This window comes from Dipteris shenzhenensis, chromosome 32 (assembly GCF_047967505.1).
Source record: "Dipteris shenzhenensis isolate YYH24624 ecotype China chromosome 32, Dip_SZ_1.0, whole genome shotgun sequence".
In the NCBI taxonomy this organism is placed as follows: Eukaryota; Viridiplantae; Streptophyta; class Polypodiopsida; order Gleicheniales; family Dipteridaceae; genus Dipteris; species Dipteris shenzhenensis.
This window is the reverse complement of record NC_141627.1, coordinates 35,842,218-35,861,058: the sequence shown is the minus strand read 5'-3', so window position 1 is coordinate 35,861,058 and position 18,841 is coordinate 35,842,218. Positions and strand designations below refer to the sequence as shown.

General features: G+C 43.0%; 1 protein-coding gene across 2 annotated transcripts in view; it reads left to right on the top strand.

Moving 5' to 3' along the window:
* The window catches only part of LOC147880670 (ferric reduction oxidase 6-like), a 42,589-nt gene extending 26,584 nt beyond the window's left edge, over positions 1-16,005 (top strand). For both annotated transcript variants that reach the window (XM_087370340.1, XM_087370339.1), the window contains exons 8-9: positions 62-512; positions 15,540-16,005. In XM_087370340.1, coding sequence (XP_087226466.1) covers positions 62-512; positions 15,540-15,712 — 624 coding nt within the window. In that variant the 3' untranslated portion in view covers positions 15,713-16,005. The remainder of the gene's footprint in view (positions 1-61; positions 513-15,539) is intronic.
* Positions 16,006-18,841: the final 2,836 nt, after the last annotated feature.

Below are 18,841 nucleotides of genomic sequence, written 5' to 3'. Positions count from 1 at the left end.
ATAATACAAGTGATCTTAATGATACAACTGATCTTAATAAAGTGCGTGATTGCTTCCACAGGAAATTTGTATATGTGAGACTGCTGTGGGTACCAGTGTGCCAACGATTAGGCCTATGTCTATAATTGTGGGAACAGCCAGCAATATATGGTTTGGTACGTGCCTAGCAGTTTGCATCATTGGCTATGGAATCATAGCAGGAGGCTTTGGCAGTTATTTTGTGACAACTTTTAATGAGGGATCAGATTCTCGCACACCAGATTGGCTGAGGGGTGCCTATGTGGCTATTAGTATGATGGCGGCTGTGATAGTATTTGGAGGTTTCACAGTTGCTGTATGGAGTATGTCTAGTGTAAAATCAAATCATTCACCAAAGTCATCTAAAGTTGCATCTGAAGATATGGAGACCTTTGTTCCCTCTAGAAAACAAGGTCTGCCAGCGAATGAAGGTGGAAGTGCAAGGCTTTTACAACGTCACAATACACATTATGGTGCTAGGCCTAATTTTTCAGGTTTCTTTCATCCTCTCCTCCTGCGTTTGTCTACTTTCTACCCATTGCTAGTGTTTTAGTTTAATTTGGTCCAGGGTGTTACTCATGTTTTTCGACTTGTGATGTGACTACTACATAGTGAGTTCCTGTAGTTGTCAGGTGGTGTATGTAGGATGCCTTGAGATTATTTTAATCGCCATGAAAGATAGAATGAATTGTCTTGTCAAGCCAAAAGCTTTGCTTCTGATAGTCCTTGTTGTTTACCAAATGGGGACATAGCACACAATCAGCCATGAAGTTTATAATCACACGTTTGTGCAACTTGTACATGATGAGTTTGAGCATGTTCCTCTGTGTGTGTGTGTGTGTGAGAGAGAGAGAGAGAGAGACAGAGATTTATTAACATCAGCAAAAGCCCTTCGGGGCTATGAGACAAAGGTACACATCAGGAAAAGAAAGCTCCTACACTCCGAGGAGAGAAGAGTGCTCAGGGCATCTCCTAGAGAGTGCATAATGCAGCTCTCATAATTATTATAGATCATACCAATGTCTTGTACTATCATAATGCAACCCTCATTGCATCAGTTTAAGATGGATATGAAATCTCTAATTAATGCTAGTCCTTCATGGTAGACCACCCATTTTCTCACTTTCCTAACTTATTTTACTTAATAGAGTTCAAATGGATCTTTGCTTGAGCTGAGTCAAAGTGAGCTCTTCAGATATCCATATCTTTGTACCCTTCACCCTATGCGTTTGCTTTAAAATCTTGATCTTTGCTCCTTTGTCACTAATGTAAAGTTGTATCTGTGTCCCCCTTTGCTGGATATTCCAAATAGCATATGGATCCCATTCCACTTGTGGGATCTTCTCTTTGAGGTACTTGAACTTGTCTTCTCTGTATGTCCCTGTGACTAGACAGCCCTCTGGTAGTCACCTCACACGTAAGATCAGCTTGTTAGTCTCTCTGGTTTCCCGCTCTTTTGCTTCTTTGTAGACATCAACTTTGTTGACTTAGCTATTCACATCTGCTATCATCCTTGTTTCATGGATTTTACTTGAGTGTTGACAATTTCTTGCAATTTAGAGACAGGCTGTGTTGTCGGTGGGGATGCACTACACTGGTGAAGCACCTCCTTAATGACTTCTTGCTTTGCATTTCCCTCCAGATCGTGGTATTTCCTTTCAAGTGTTGCAACCCAAAGCTTAAGTTCTCAGTCTTCAACCTCGAGATGGTACAGAGGTTCTTGTGGATCGGGGGGCTTAGTTCTGTGATATATTTTCGCAGCATGGGGAGGGGTCGGGGCAAAGCCTGCAACAAATGAATACAAGGGCTTCACAGGGGTGAAAGCCTTGATCTTGGGCACCTTGGATATCCACATTGGCCCATGCAAGCTGAGTAACCACTCTCCCTGCTGTATTAACCCCCGAGATGGGTTGGGGGGTTTTCAGCCCAGCCCAGAGTCCCAAGCTGTGACCCCTCTTGAAGTTAGGGCGAATCTTAGAAGAAACTGCAAATAGAGGCGGCTTGAGGAGTGGACGAACAAGCTAGGGGACAACACTACTGCGCTGATGCTGCTAGTGGCAATGGCTTGTTGCACCTTTGCTACCTCCTGCTGTGTGCTGTTATAGGCGGGGATGAAGAGTTGAAGGGCAAGGTATGGGCGATGGGCTGAGGCGATGGACAGACGGATGATGGGCTGAGGCGACGGCCAAAGCGATGGGTCAACGGGCTGAGCTACGGGCCGGCGGGTTGTGCTGAGTGATGGGCTGACGGGCTGGGCTGAGCTGTGGGCAGAGAGAGAGAGAGAGAGAGAGAGAGAGAGAAATGAGCATCTTCAGAAGCCCTCACAGAACTATGAGACAAAGCGCACACATCAAAAGGGTAAACACCAAACATCAGCTATAGACTGAGACTGAGAGTCTCTTGGGAGTGCATATACCACTTCCAAAGTTATTATAGATAAGCTACATTGTGCTAGGTGAGATAGTCAGTCTGTATTACATCAGCTTAAGACCGAGAATCCTTGGGTTTTTTGGATTTAAAATCTTTGAGAAGTGCTTTTCCATCTGTGTACACAGCCCATTTTCCTTCTTTGCGAGCGTCCTTCACTTTGTTCAATTCTGTGGACTTCATCTTTGAGCTGAATTGGGGTGAGGTCCTCTGATATTCATACCTTGGTGCCTCTCAACTTATTTGTTTGCATGAGAATCTTGATTCTTGCTTTCCTGTCATTGAGCACCACTTTAGCTTGTGTCCCAATAGGAGCCACAATGGTTATATCCTTTAAGTCCCACTCAATCTGAGGGGTTACTGCTATGATATTATCAATTTTTTTGCTAGGCTCCCTTCATGCCAATCTTTAGGTAATCCTCCAATGCGTAGACATCGAGCATTAGCCGCCCTTTTTTCCTGTTCTTGTACCTCTCCATATACTTCACTTTTGTTGATTTTGTTGTCCATTGTTGCTGAGATTTCCTATTTGATCAATTTGATCTCATTGGTAACCATGTCATGGACTTAAGTTGCCAACTGTGGTGCAGGTGCTGCCTCCCTGTGTATCTGTAGCACTGCCTGTATGATGTCTTGTTTCCCTTTGTTCTCCATCTCCTTCACTTTCTTCCCGAGAGCTGCAACCATAAGTCAAAGATCCCTTACTTCCTGTTGTAGAAAGTATGTCTGCTCCTGTTCATCTGAGCTAACCCTCCACTTGTAATGCAATGTGAATGGGCTGGGTGTTGCTGCGATGTCAGATTAGGAGGGTTTGCTGATAGGGGTTGTAACAAAGGTCTTCACCTTTGGGACTTCCATGATGGTCTGTATAATCAGCATGCTATGGTTGTCTCTTGTGCTACTCAAGGTGATTTATGGCATGCCAGGTTTGGTCATGCACATCACAGAGCTTTGGCATATTGCATAATCATAATATGGTTGAAGGATTGCCAAAATTACAGCAGCCCGCTCAAGAGGTGTGTGAAGCTTGTGCTCTTGGAAAGTTACATCGCCTACCATTCCGAAAGGATGGTCCAGGTTCAGTAAGAGCACAAAGGGTCTTGTAGATTGTGCATAGTGATGTTGTGGACCAATGAATGTCGCAACCCATAGAGGGTATTGGTATTTCGTCACATTCATTGATGATTATTCAAGGTTCACTTGGCTCTTTCTGATGAAGAGCAAATCTGAGGTGCTCAATTGGTTTAAGGAGTTCAAAGCATTGAAACCAAGTCTAGAATTGGAACACTTAATTCTGACAATGGGGGAGAGTATACTTCACATGCTTTTGAAGGGTACTTGAAAGAGCATGGGATAAAGCATCACAAAAGAATGCCATACACGCCTCAGCATCATCCGATTGTAGAGAGGAAGAACAGGACTCTCATGGAGATGACACGGTGTATGCTGAAATTTAAGAGAATGTCAAAAGCACTTTGGGATGAAGCGATTGTTACAGCCACATATATTCAGAATCACTGCCCTACACAACCATTGGTTGATAGGACACCTTTTGAGGCATTTTATGGATACATGCCCAAGATGAATCACTTCAGAGTGTTTGGGTCTGTTGCATATGCTTTGGTACCAACTGAAAATCGATCCAAGCTTGATGATAAAAGCATTAAATGCATCTTTGTGGGTTATAGCACTGAAAGCCAAGGCTTTAGGCTTCATGATCTAGCCACAAGGAAAGTAATCATAAGCATGCCCTACTTTCTCCCCCGCTCCATCTCTGCCCCCCCGCCCGCTGCCTTCCCCGCTCCGCCCCCCCCTTGTTGCTCCCCCGCCCCCCCTCCTTCTGCCTCCTCGCCTCCCCTCCTTGCCGCCTCGCACCTCTTCCCGCCCTTCTGCCCTCCCGCTAGCGCGCCCCCCCGCCATTCCGCCTCCTCCCACCTTCTCCTCTTCTCCCGCCTCCTTCCATTTTTTCATTCCTTCCTCCTCCTCCTCCTCCCCTTGCTCCCTCCTTCCTCCCCTGCCCTCTCCTTCTCTTTGCTCTGCCTCTCCGCTTCGTCCCTTTTTCATTTGCCTCCCTGCAACGGGAGCACTCGTGTTTGTTACGGTGCAAGAAAATCTTGGTGGTGACCTTTGGTCTGGCCAAAGGGGCTCTATGGCAGCACCCTCGACTCCCACAGCCATTAAGGTTCTTCTTTCCCCAACTGATAAGCAACAGGTATAGCAGGCAGTCTAGTCCCTCCAGGACAAGATGCTTGTGGGCAGAATTGTGGGCCTCATGCCTACACGAAGACAGGTGCGAGAGTGGATCCAGGCGAGCTTGACATTAGAGGGCGACCACATCCAGGAGGTCACCATCTATGAACGAGGTGTTTTCCTCATCTAGTTGAGCTCCCCTGACACCGCGTTTGTTTGTAGAGCATGAGAGCATGTAGCCCATCAATGAGGAGTTGCTTCCATATGATGATACACCTCTAGACATCATTCAGTTTAAGGATAATGCTGATTTTCGTTCTCTAGTTGATGTTCCTGTTGGAATATGAAGCCAAAGTGAGTAAAAAATAAGTGTACTTTTTTTGGGAAAAAAAAAAAAGTATACTAGGTGTCTAGGGGGTGTTTTATAGTCTAGTGAGTCCTAGACATGCCACGTGTCATATTGGGAGCTATCCCATATACACTATGGCTTTCTAGAGTCTAGTGTCACACCATATAGTGTTGTACCATTTTCCATTTTCCATTATGCCTTTAATTTTTCCTTTCCTTCCTAGAGCTAGAGTGGTACTCTCCCACTCCACATGTTTCTTCATTTGGTATCAGAGCTAGTTGTCCTCAAGGAATGAGGAGGTCTTGAAGCCCACCATCTCAGACCTATGGGGAGGCTAGCTCCTCCACTCTAGCTCCTTGTGAGCTCCTTGAGCTCTTCTCCTTCACCCAAGCCTCACTGTTGAAGATCTTGAAGAAAGGACTTCACCAACATGAGCTTCACTGACATCTTCATCAACATTGGGTGCCCTCGATCTTCTCCAACAATGAGTTCGACATTGGCTTCTTCAATGGGCTGGAACACTTCAGCCTGTTGAGATATCGAGCTCCACTCGCTATATGCCAGGGTGATCGTTGTGCATTTATGTCACCGAGTTGTTAGCTGCAGATGCGGTTGGTATACCGCCCATGAATAATAGCTGGATGACAGCTATCTTTATGTACTCTAGTTAGTGGCTCAGTCAGTATGCCACCTTAGTTAGCTGAGTTTGGTTTGAGACCCACATATAGGGTTCTCCTATTCTATTGTACTATGAGAGAGAGTTCTTTTGGCTTTCATAACTAAGAAGAAGAAAACTGTTTTCAGCCTCCACCCTTGTGTATATTCCCCCATTGTGTATGTGAGAAAGCTGCAAGTGAGATTCCTTACTTCTCTCCCACTCTCTTCACATGGTATCAGAGCTCGGTTCATGGTAAGGAGCTCAAGAAAGCAAACCAAGTTCGCGGTGTCTTGGTAAGAGGACCAGTGTTGCTTTCCTTTTTTAAGTTTGGGAGCAAATCTCTACAGGTAGCACAGCCGAAAAGTGAAGAGTGCACTGTCTTAGATTGGGACACCCTTCGCGGTGTGGCGAGAGGGAAATATAGGCTGCGGGCGAGGCAAAGCCCTCGGTGATATTATTTTTTTGATTCGAGGCCATTTCGGGCCCCGTTTTGGTGGCGGAGGTTTTTCGCAGACACTCAGGAAAGTGCGTTGTTTTTGCTGTGTGACCACTGTTCTGCAGGTCGGTGAAAAGTTGCCGTAGAAATTGCATCGTATGCCTGTGCGTAGAGATATTGGGAGTGACAGAATCATTCTTATTGCCTATAGATGCAAAATCGTCACTAGGAAGTGACTGTGTGGTCAAATACCACTTTCGTTAGTTTTGCAGATTTGCCCTTGTGAGGCAGAAGTTGTGTTTTTTTGCAGTGACAGAATATTTTTGCAGTGTTCTGTAATGGCGTCTGATGATCTTTCACAGATTATCACTGAAAATCTTGACAAGAACAACTTCCCAGCATGGAAGTTTAGAATGATGAATTTCCTTAAGGGAAAAGGCTATTGGGAGTTCATTACTGGAGCTGAACAAGAACTAGTTATTCCTAATGTTCCCAATCAACAGAAGTTGCAGGCATTTAAAGGATGGCATGAGAGAGCCAGAAAAGTTATGTACTGGCTGTCTATCAGTATTTTAGATTCTATGATTGTGCATATTCAGGATGCAAGCACGCCGAAGGAGGCGTGGGATACTTTGACAAAAATGTATAGCACAAATATGCAAGCCAGGAAAATGCAGCTCATATGACTACCACATGAAGGTGAAGAAGATTGCAGATACACTTGCTTGCATTGGATCGCCAGTGGAAGATGACGATTTAGTTTCTGTGACCTTGAATGGTTTAGGAAAGGATTATACACAGTTCCGAACATCCATTGCCGTCCGTGACAATTTTCCTGATTTTTGGGAGTTGATTGCTCTTCTAATTTTTGAAGAGCAAAGAAATGGTGGTGCATCTTCTTCAGGAGAAACTTCAAAAGAAAGTGTCTTCTATTCAAATGATAGTAGAGGTAGAGGTAGAGGTAGAGGTAAAGGTAGAGCAGGCCGAGATCTAGAGGCCGTGGCAGAAATTAGAATATGCAGCAAATTCAAGAAAACCAGTCCTATGGAGGAGGACGTGGTAACTTTGGAGGCAGGGGGAGCCAAAGGGGTCGTGGTGGATGGCAGAGAGGCCAAAATGCAAACAGCAATGTTGAATGCTACTACTGTGGTAAAATGGGTCATATGGCTAAAGACTGCTACAGAAATGAGCATTTGTTTATGATGCAGCACATGACCAATTCTGTGACGAGTGCAGAAGAAAGCAATGATGTGTGGTATGTTGACTCAGGTGCGTCAAACCACATGACAGGTCATGCAGAATGGATGCAGGATGCAAGGAAAATGGAAAGACTAAGATTTGTGGAGATTGGTGATGATACTGCACATCCTATTGTGCAGATTTGTAAAATTCCTTTGTCTATGCAGGATGGAAAAAAGAAATACTTGTCTGATGTATTTCATGTCCCGAATATCACCAAGAATCTAGTTTCTGTTGGTTAAATGGTTGAGCAGGGCTTGCATGTCAGATTTAATCCTCATGGATGCTTTGTTGAGGATATTGTGGGGGTTAAAGGTCACTATGCCTTAACCCCGGTTATGTACAATACTCAAACACATATATAAATGAATGAAAAAGAAGATTAGGGTGGTTCTGCACCCACCAAACTTGTGTGGCTCTCTGTCTCTCTCTCTCCTTCTTCCGTTCTTGCTTCCGTTGAGAGCACTCTCAACTGGTATCAGAGCCCGGGTGATCTAGCTGAGCGTGCGTGAATGCTTGGAAGCTCAGCAGCTCTGTGGGAGGAAGGAGAAGCTTTGTGGGAAGCTTTGTGGGAAGCTTTACTTGCATCCGAGTGTGCAGAGACCTTGGAGGAACCTTTGGAAAAGTCACTTTGGCTTTGCGAAGTGGTTTTGAGAGCCTGTTAAGAGCTTTCAAAGAAAAAGTCGTTTTTTGAGCTTTTCCCTGTTCCGTTCGATGACAGAGACTCTGTATTGACTTGTAGAGGCAACTATTGCTTGCTTTTGGTGTCCACATTACTTCAGGAGCCTGGAAACACCTTCATTCCTGAATCTGGGATCATTTCATTGGATTTTTGAGTCACTGTGTCAGTTCCTGCGTTTTTTGCCCGGGTGTTGGAACTCAAGTTTGGAGCAACCATTTGCAGATCTGTCAGTTCCGGTGGACTCAGGAGGTCCTAAAACTTCTATGTTGCTCATCATTCGCACTCCGGTGGAGTTTACAAACAGCTCTGTTTCAAAAAACGTTTTTCAGTCCGTGTGTTGGACCCAGTGATTGAGACCACGGTTTCCAAAACCGTCTGTCCCATTGCGTTCCGGACGCCCAAAAACCCCTACCTATCAGTTCTTGCGTGATTCGGTGGAGGATTTTCAGAGTTATAAATCTCTGTGTATTCGATTTCGTCTCTCTGTTATGCATTTTTCATACTAAGGTTTTGAAACCTTAGATTTATGCCACATGGCAGTGGATAAGTGTTGACTCCCATTTCTCACTCATCAGTTGGGATTTTGGAGTTCTGGCAGAAGAGAGATATTTGTAGATTTTCTTGCTGAGTCCGATTATGCAATGGCGCCCATGTTTTGAGGCATCTCAGGTTCTATTTTCAGTAGCGCTCATTATCGTGGGACTATGATTTCTTGAGCATACCTTATGCAGATCACTCTGGGTGCAGTTTGAGCAGTGTTGTGCGCTCATTCGTGGTATGCATTGGGTTGCAATGGATGATTTATAGGCCATTTGGATGCATTGGGGTCCTTATTGGATGCGCTGATAGGCCCAAATTGCCTTGTGGGATGCTATTTTTTTATGGACGCTTTGCACATGGATGCTATTTTAGGGACAGCTTTGAAACATTGCAGGTGATGCACTGATAGTGCTATGCTCTCTTGGATGAGACATTATTGATGCATATGCCAGTGGACAGTGTTTATGCTTGAGTCATTTGGCACTTATTGGCATTTTCTTTAGGGCCAGATTTGCTCATATGGATGCATAGTATATGCACATGAGTCAGATGCATCTTTTGATGCTTTGAGCTTTGAGTTTTGGTGATATTTCACACTATTGTGGCATACACATTTGGGTGCACCTGGTATTTGGTGTGATTCTCTCTTGCAGGCACTAGCATTTGGGATTTTGTTTCATTTGTATCATGGCATCCTCTTCCATGTCTGAAAAGGCGTTTTTCAGCATTAAAAAGTTTGATGGGACAAACTTTTCTTTGTGGAAAGAACAAATAAGGGATGTGCTTATTCAAAAGAAGCAGATTAAACCCTTGGCAGGTATTGAAGCTAAGCCTGCGGATATGTCTGAGGATGATTGGAATGAGTTGGATGCATTAGCAAAGTCTACTATTAGACTTCATCTTGCAGAGTCAGTTTATTTCACAGTAGTAAATGAGCAGACTACGGAAGATTTGTGGAAGAAACTGTGTGCCACTTATGAGAAGGAAACTGCCTCTAATAAAGTTTACCTCATGAAGAGGTTGTTTGAGCTGCAGATGAAGGAAGGGGTCTCCATTGCTTCTCATTTGAATGAATTCAATATTATTTTCAGCCAGCTTCAGGCTCAGAAAATGAATTTTGATGCGGAGACTAAGGCAATATTTCTCTTATATTCATTGCCATCCTCATGGGATACCTTTCGTACAGCTGTCAGTAACTCTGCACCTGGTGGAGTACTGAAATTTGATGATGTTGTGGGTAGCTTGTTGGCCGAGGAGATTAGACGGAAGTCTATGGATGGCACCAAGCAGGATGCAGCCTTAAATGTGCAAAGGGGCAGATCACAGTTCAGGGGGAAGTCCCAAGAAAGAGGGAAGTCTCGTAGCAAATCCAGGGCACGAAACATTGAGTGTTACCACTGTGGCAAGAAGGGCCATATGAAAAAGGATTGCTACAAGCTGAAAAGAGAGCAAAAGGTTAAGAAAAAGAATGCAAATTGGGGTGCAAATCAAAAGGAAGAGAGTCCAAGGGAGGACAAAGGAAAAGTGAAGATCGAGGAGATCAATGCAGTCACACATGATAGTGACAATGATGTTCTCTTCATGTCTAGTTTATCTGCAGAGTTGCTTACCACTTCAGATGATGCATATTCCCAGAATTGGATTTTGGATTCTGGTGCTTCATTCCATGTTACTCCCCATAGGGAATGGTTCTCCACTTATGACAGTGGAAAGACAGGTTGTGTGCATCTTGGAAATGACTATGCATGTGACATAGTGGGAGCAGGTGACATAAAGTTTTCTTTTGCAAATGGGTCTGCATTTGTTTTGAAACATGTGAGACATGTGCCTAAGCTGACCAAGAGTCTTATTTCAGTGGGTCAGCTAGATGATGCTGGTTTTCACACCACTTTTGGCTTTCAAAGTTGGAAAATTCAGAAGGGCTCTATGCTTTTGGCCAGGGGTGCCAAGTGTGGGACTTTGTATCCCTTACATGTATCAGGGGTATTTGATCATGTTGTTGCAATAACCGAGCAGCCAAGCACTTCTTTGTGGCATTGCAGGTTGGGGCACATGAGCCAGAATGGAATGAAACTCTTATGCCGTTTGGGTTATGTACCACATTTGAGTTTCTCTGATTTTGAATTTTATGAGCATTGTCTCTATGGGAAGCAGACTAAATCAGCCCATAAAAGAAGGGGAAAGAAAGAGTTTGAAAGGCTTGATTTGGTGCATTCAGACGTATGTGGTCCCATGCCTACACGGTCATTAGGCGGGGCTGAATACTATGTGACATTCATTGATGATGCAACTAGGAAAGTGTGGGCTTATGCTATAGCTCGGAAGAGTGATGTGTTCCAGGTATTTCAGAAATGGCTGCCCTTGGTTGAGAATCAGTCAGGTAGAACGCTTAAATGCCTACGGATTGACAATGGTGGAGAGTATCTCTCTCATGACTTTCAGCATTTCTGTGATAGACGTGGGATTAAGAGGGAGCTCACATCCCCTCATACTCCAGAGCAAAATCCAGTTGCAGAAAAGATGAACCGTACCATTCAAGAAAGGTTGCAATGCATGCTTTCCAATGCAAGTCTTTCTGGTGGTTTTTGGGTTGAGGCAATGAAGACTGCAGTGCATGTGATCAATAGATCACCTAGTAAGAGTTTGGATGGTGGTATTCCTGAAGAGGCATGGAGTAGCAAGAAGCCCTCTTATTCTCATTTGCATATATTTGGGTGTGAGGCATATGCACATGTGCCAAAAGAGCTTCGAAAGAAGCTAGATCCTAAGTCTAGGAAATGCATTTTTCTGGGTTATGGTGAAAGTGGAGAGATGGGCTATCGTCTCTGGGATCCAGAAGCAAAGAAGATCATACGCAGCCATGATGTGGTCTTCAATGAGAAGAAGATGCATAAGGCACCCATGAGGGATGTGGAAATGAGGAGAATCACTTTCCAGGATGTGAATCCACCTGCATATGTTGATAGACAGCAAGCTGTCCATGCACCAAATGTGCAAGAAATGATACCACCAAGTACTCCCACAAATATACAATTAAGGATAGATGATGGATCATCTATTGGTGGAAATGATGAGCCAAATGTGGCTGATATGCAGGTGGGACAGCAAGCTGAAATGCCCGTGAGAAGATCATCTAGAGTGTCTAGACCGCCTGATAGGTTTGTTCCAGGGGTAGACTATGTGATGCTTACTGATTGCGGGGAGCCTTCTTGCTATAGAGAGGCTATGATGCGTGAGGATCAACGCAAGTGGGAGTATGCTATGCAATCAGAGATGAGTTCACTTATGAAGAATAAGACTTGGGACTTGGTTTCTTTGCCACATGGAAAGAAAGCATTGCCATGTAAATGGGTCTACAAAATGAAGGTCACAGGTGATGATGTGCCTAGGTACAAGGCCCGTTTGGTTGCTAAAGGGTTCAAGCAAGAGAAGGGTGTGGACTTTGATGAGATATTCTCTCCGGTTGTAAAGATGACCACACTTAGATGCATGCTTGGACTAGTGGCAATAGAGGATATGGAGCTTATGCAGATGGATGTCAAGACAGCTTTCTTGCATGGGGATTTGCATGAGGAAATTTACATGGTTCAGCCGGAAGGCTTTGAAGAAAAGGGCAAAGAGCATTTAGTTTGTAAGCTGAAAAAGAGTCTCTATGGTCTTAAGCAAGCACCTAGAGAATGGTATCAGAAGTTTGATGCTTTCATTCGGTCCCAGGGTTTTAGAAGGAGTGAAATTGATCACTGCCTCTACACTAAAAGGGCTAAGGATAATAGCCTGATAATCTTGGCACTATATGTGGATGATATGCTATTGGCTAGCAAGAATACTTATGAGCTAGATGCATTAAAGGCCAAGTTGCATGAGGCCTTTGATATGAAGGATTTGGGATTTGCAGGTCATATTCTTGGTATGCGCATCACGCGTGATCGGAGTAGGAAACTCCTTTGGCTTTCACAAAAAGAGTATGTTACAAAAGTATTGCAGCGTTTCAATATGGAGGGGGGGAAGGCAGTGAGTACTCCATTGCCTCCATATGTGAAACTGAGTCATACAGATAGTCCCAAATCAGATGAGGAGAGGGCCATGATGGCCAAGGTTCCTTATGCATCAGCAGTTGGGAGTCTTATGTATGCTATGATAGCTACTAGACCAGACATTGCATTTGCAGTGGGAGTTGTTAGCCGGTATATGGCTAATCCAGGAAAGAGGCATTGGGAGGCAGTTAAGTGCATCATGAGGTACATGAAGGGTACCAAGGAGATGTGCATCTGCTTTGGTAAAGGAGACATGCGTGTACTTGGGTACACAGATTCAAACTATGCAGGGCATGTGGATAGTAGGAGATCCACTTCTGGTTATGTGTTCACCTTTGCAGGTGGTGCAGTGTCGTGGATGTCTCGTGCACAGAAGTGCGTTGCTTTGTCTACCACAGAGGCTGAGTATGTTGCAGCCACAGAGGGTTGCAAGGAGGCTATATGGCTTGATCGGCTAGTGGGAGATTTGGGGATTCATACAGGTGTACTGACATTGCATAGTGATTCCATGAGTGCTATTCAGCTAGCACGGAATCCGGTCTTTCATGCAAAGACCAAACACATTGAGGTCAGGTACCATTTCATCACGGAGGTACTTGAGGACAAGCGCATAGAGCTTGTCAAGGTTCATACAGATGATAACCCTACAGATATGCTGACGAAGAGTCTACCTAGTCATAGCGGTTTGAGTATTGTCGTGTATTGATGGGCATTGGATAGTATGCTCACTAGTTATTCTCCCTTAAAGGCACATTGTCCTTTAAGTGGGAGGTTGTGGGGGTTAAAGGTCACTGTGCCTTAACCCCGGTTATGTACAATACTCAAACACATATATAAATGAATGAAAAAGAAGATTAGGGTGGTTCTGCACCCACCAAACTTGTGTGGCTCTCTGTCATTCTCTCTCCTTCTTCCGTTCTTGCTTCCGTTGAGAGCACTCTCAGATATGAAAAATAAAGGTCGCTTGGTAGCAAAAGAGAAGAAGAAGGGCATGATGTTTACGTTGGATGCGGACATGCCTGAATTGAGTGTAGCAATGTTTGCACATGGGACCGGTGTAGTTGCATATATTGATATCTGGCATAAACGCATTGGTCATGTTAATGTATGACGACTTAAATTAATGCAGGCCCAAAATATTGTTGCAGGATTGCCTAAGTTCAAGGTTGCAGAAATGCATAAGGTATGTGAAGCCTGTCAATTTGAAAAACAGGCAAGGAAACCATTTCCTAGACATGTTCAAGAGAGTAATACTAAAGCTGCATCTATTGGAGGCTGTCATTATTTTGTCACTTTTATTGATGACTACAGCAGAAAAGTTTGGGTGTATTTTATGAAAAACAAAAGTGAAGTATTTGGGCATTTCAAAGCTTTTAAAGCTATGGTTAAAAAAGAAACAGGCCTATAAATAAAATGCCTAAGGTCAGACGGAGGGGGAGAGTACCTCTCAAATGAGTTTACAGGGTTCCTACAGGAACATGGCATAAAGCAGCAATATTCATGCAGTCATATCCACAACAAAATGGACTTGCAGAAAGGAAACACAGGCATATTGGAGAGGTATCTCGTGCCATGCTCAACGAAAAAGACTTGCCAGATTATTATTGGGCTGAAGCAGTTGCTACAGTAGTCTACATAATGAACAGGACTTCCACTGCACACTACATGGCATGATGCCAGAGGAGACGTATACTGGTAGGAAACCAGATATTTCTCATTTGAAAGTTTTTGGTTGCATTGCCTATGTTCATGTGCCAGATGAGTTGAGATCCAAGTTGGATCCAAAAGCTGAGAAGTGCATCTTCATTGGTTATTCTCTGCGCAACAGAAAGGGTATAGATGCTATAACCCTTCTACTCGTAAGTTTACAGTAAGCAGAGATGTTGTTTTTGATGAGATGAGCAGCTGGTATAAACCAGTAAATGTGATTGATGATGTAGATGCACAAAATGGTAATGCTGCACAGAATTCACAACAACAATCACAAAATATTAGTGGACCTGTAGTCTCTCCAGCAGTGGTTCACATACTTCGCCATGGACAGGCAGATTGAGATCAAGAGAATCTCCTCGAAGAAATGCAGATAGTGGTATGCAAGTATCACGAAAAGGAAAAGAGAAAGTAGATCAGCCCATGGTTGATGTGAATGCAGGTCATTCTTATGTGGATGGTGAATCCAGTGGCTCAGAATAGAGCCTTGATGATGAGTTGGGTATTCCTTCTGTTGTTACACATGGAGTAAGGAAGACAAGGGATGTTTTCAGAGCACCCGGTAGTGAGCCTATCTTGCACAGGTCTACTAGAGTTAAGTATCCTATGGATAGGCTGAAATATGATGGATTTACAGCCATTCACTATGCCTATATGGTCAAAAACATTTCTATCTTGCTCTTAACTTCTCTCCAAAAAGTGTTTTTAAAGATTTTATTTGGACTCTCACTATCTTGTCCTGGCAAGGGCAGGGTAGGGCAAGCGTGAAAGTGTGAGGATGCAAAGTGTGGAGGGAAAGACATGGGAAAAACGTGCATGGAATAGTACCGTTGCTTGATAATCGCAAGCTGTTAACTTGGCAGTTGTTTATGGCAACTTGTTAACCAGTTTTAAATTTCAAACACACTCACATTCAAAACCACTTCCTCAAGGCTTCACAAAACCGGTTAAAAGTGTACCACCTTACTATGCATATACCCTGATGCTAGACTAACTTGAATGGATCCTTTGATCATTACATCCTAGTTTGTAATCTCTAATACTTTCTATATTGCTTGCTTGACTAAGTGCCCACCTAGAGAGGGCTTTTTGTAGAGACAGGGTGTTAGGTCTTGTATCTAGTTTTGGTATTGGTGCCAGATGTGTTTGTATGTTCATATCTATAATAATAGTCTTATGATGAAATGATTTAAAAAAAATGTAATCAAGCTCTACTTTTTCCTTATTTTGGCTTTCATTGCGGTATTTTGAAACAGAGATTTTTGAAGATGCATCCAAAATTTGGGAGGGCTCAAATATTGGAGTATTAGTTTGTGGTCCACCAGGTCTTCAAGCTACTGTGGCTGTCCAGTGTAGAAAATGGAACTACAGAAACTTGATTGGAAGAAAAGTTGCTTTTCATTTTCATTCCTTGAGTTTTGATTTGTGATCTAGTCAATTCAACATATGCTGGTTTGTAATTCTCATAGTTGTAATGTAAGTTGTTATAGAAGTAGTCCAGTGATTTCTTCATATGTAGGGAATCTATCATTATCCCCATAGTTATCTTTATGTGATAGCTTTAAACCATTTGTGCACTAGAGCTGGTGTATAAAAGGTAATGGTTCTTATGCCATTTTTAAAAGCTAATTGTAAGTTGACTCACTAAGACGACTAATGTAAATGTGAGCCAACAAATTTTTGCATGGTCAAATTCATATCTACATTCACACATGTAGGCTCGTTGGTTTGTTTTGGACTAGCATTTCTTAGTACATGGTTCTTATCTTGTGTTTCTTCTGGCACATAATACTAACACTAACATCTATTTTAAGATGGGTAGGAGTGCACTTACATATGCGTACACACAAGAAAACACACTCATACACATGCACACACATTGCAAGTGTATGGAAACGGATAGTGTTACAATAAACACGTATATGGGCATATGCAACACACACACACACACACACACACACACACACACACACACACACACACACACTCGCATGCAAGCACGCATGCATGCACATGTTCTCTCTCTCACACACACATGTTCTCACATACATATCCATGTGGATGCATGTGTGTACGTACACATACACATGCATACACATATGGGAGCACGTAGTAGCACACACACATGCAGACACTACACATGTAAATGTGTACAAATAGCATGGGACGTGCGTACACGTGCACATGCACGCACGTGAAAATACACAAACACGTACACATGCACATGCATACACAACAGAAATAAGGAAGGCATGTACACAAATGCACATAGTCACATGCACATAGATGAACAGACATATATATACACATGCACATGCGCATACGTGTACACACACACACACACACACACCCACATGAAGTGCAGCCATATATGCGACTATACATGCAAAGATCTTATTGCACTCTCTCCCTCTCCCTCTCCCTCCTCCTCTCTCTAAATGTGTAGTATATTGCAAAATATCTAACATGCTAAATTCTTCCTTCTGTTATACTACTTGATCAAACATTCAATTGATATAATATTGTAGATGTGTCGTGACTTCCTTACTCGTATTTAATTATGGAATGAACATTCCCTCAAGCATTGAATGACAACCCTTTTTATTAATAACCATCTCTATTATTATAATTCTGTCTCTTATTAATTGCACTTTGACATTCACAATGCATAGGGCATCCTTGCCAATTATCATAAATATTCAAGAGTTGCAACTTAAGGAGACGTGTATTTTAGAAAGCTAAGTATATAACAAAAAGTCTACCTATTTCAAGCCCTTTCGATAAGCTATGGTTTAATGTACACAAGGCTATGGGATATGACATTATCATGAATGTGTACATATTGGCAATAATGTGTACGATGCATGAGGGAAACTATGGTCTTAAGTACACAAGCCTATGGGATACGACGTTCTCATGAAAATGTGATGTATGAGTATTGAAAATAATGTATCAGATGCATGAGGGAGATTCATTCCTTGCACCTTGTGTTGCTTGAATGAATGCATTGAGCATACTTTGTTTTCTTCATGTATTTGGTTTTGCTAATCTTGTGGTCCTAATCTCAAACTTTTATGGTTTTTTAATAATATTTCTATCTTGCTCTTAACTTCTCTCCAAAAAGTGTTTTTAAAGATTTTATTTGGACTCTCACTGTCTTGTCCTGGCAAGGGCAGGGCAAGGTAGGCATGAAAGTGTAAGGATGCAAAGTGTGGAGGGAAAGACATGGGAAAGACGTGCATGGAATAGTACCGTTGCATTGATGATTGTAAGCTGTTAACGTGGCGGTTGTTTATGGCAACTTGTTGACCAGTTTTAAATTTCAAACACACTCATATTTAAAACCACTTTCTCAAGGCTTCACAAAAACAGTTAAAAGTGTAACACGTTACCATGCATATGCCCTGATGCTAGACTAACTTGAATATCCGCATCCTTTGATCATTACATCCTAGTTTGTAATCTCTAATACTTTCTATATTGCTTGCTTGACTAAGTGCCCACCTAGAGAGGGCTTTTTACTCGCTTTTTATAGAGACAAGGTGTTAGGCATTGTATCTAGTTTTGGTATTGGTGGCAGTTGGAGTCAACGATGATACATGATTATTAAATCAGCACAAGAGCATCGATAGGCAATTAAAATTTTTATTCCAAAAAAAACCCCAAGGATGGTTGTTGGCTTGCAACTGATGGAAAACATTTGATCATGAGAATTAACCAATTCCAAGCTAGTTGAAATTTTATATTTGTTGGTTGGAGAGGGGGAAAATCTGGTACAAAAGGTAGAATGCAAAGTGCAAGGCCCACAGGTGGGGAGTAGTTGGAGAGGGGGAAAAAGTGGGGCAAAAGGTAGAATGCAAAGTGCAAGGCGCACACGTTCATGAGAGCGTGGGCAAGTAAATAATGAGAACTTTGGACACGTTCATGAGAGTGTCCCATCCCTTCATATTGCCCTCAAATGGCTCGAAGAATGAATAATGATAATATATATGAAGGGTTGCCACCATCATTTGACGTGCTTAATTATAGTATATACTGGCACTGCGTCAAATATATAAAACTATGTGATCGATGGCTCCACACTCCAACTATGTGAATTCCTTCACACTCCATAGCTCAGTTCATCTTCCCTATTCTCTACAATATGCAATTTTCTCATTCCCTAGTCTCTACTATATGCAATCTTATCCTTTTGACCTTCTTCATCAATGCTCAGTATCATATCATATGCAGTATCCTTTCCCCTGCATAACTTAGCCCATCAGATCCGAGCTCGCCCAGTCACCCTTCCTGCTGATCTGCACCCCCACAAGCTTGCTTTGCATCATCGGCATCCTGCATGCTTTCCTGCCCATAGGTCCTCTACGTTCTACTTGCCTGTCCGAAAATATCTCGAGGTACCATCATGGGCTGTAGACTATGGCAATCTTTGGCTCTGCTCGGATGCTTGAGTTTGGGATTCGTTCTCTCCCACTTTGTCCTTTACAACAGCCTGCTATTGCCCGGCAGCCAGCATATCTCGAAAGCGTATTCAGCTCCCATGCTTCATGTGATCAAA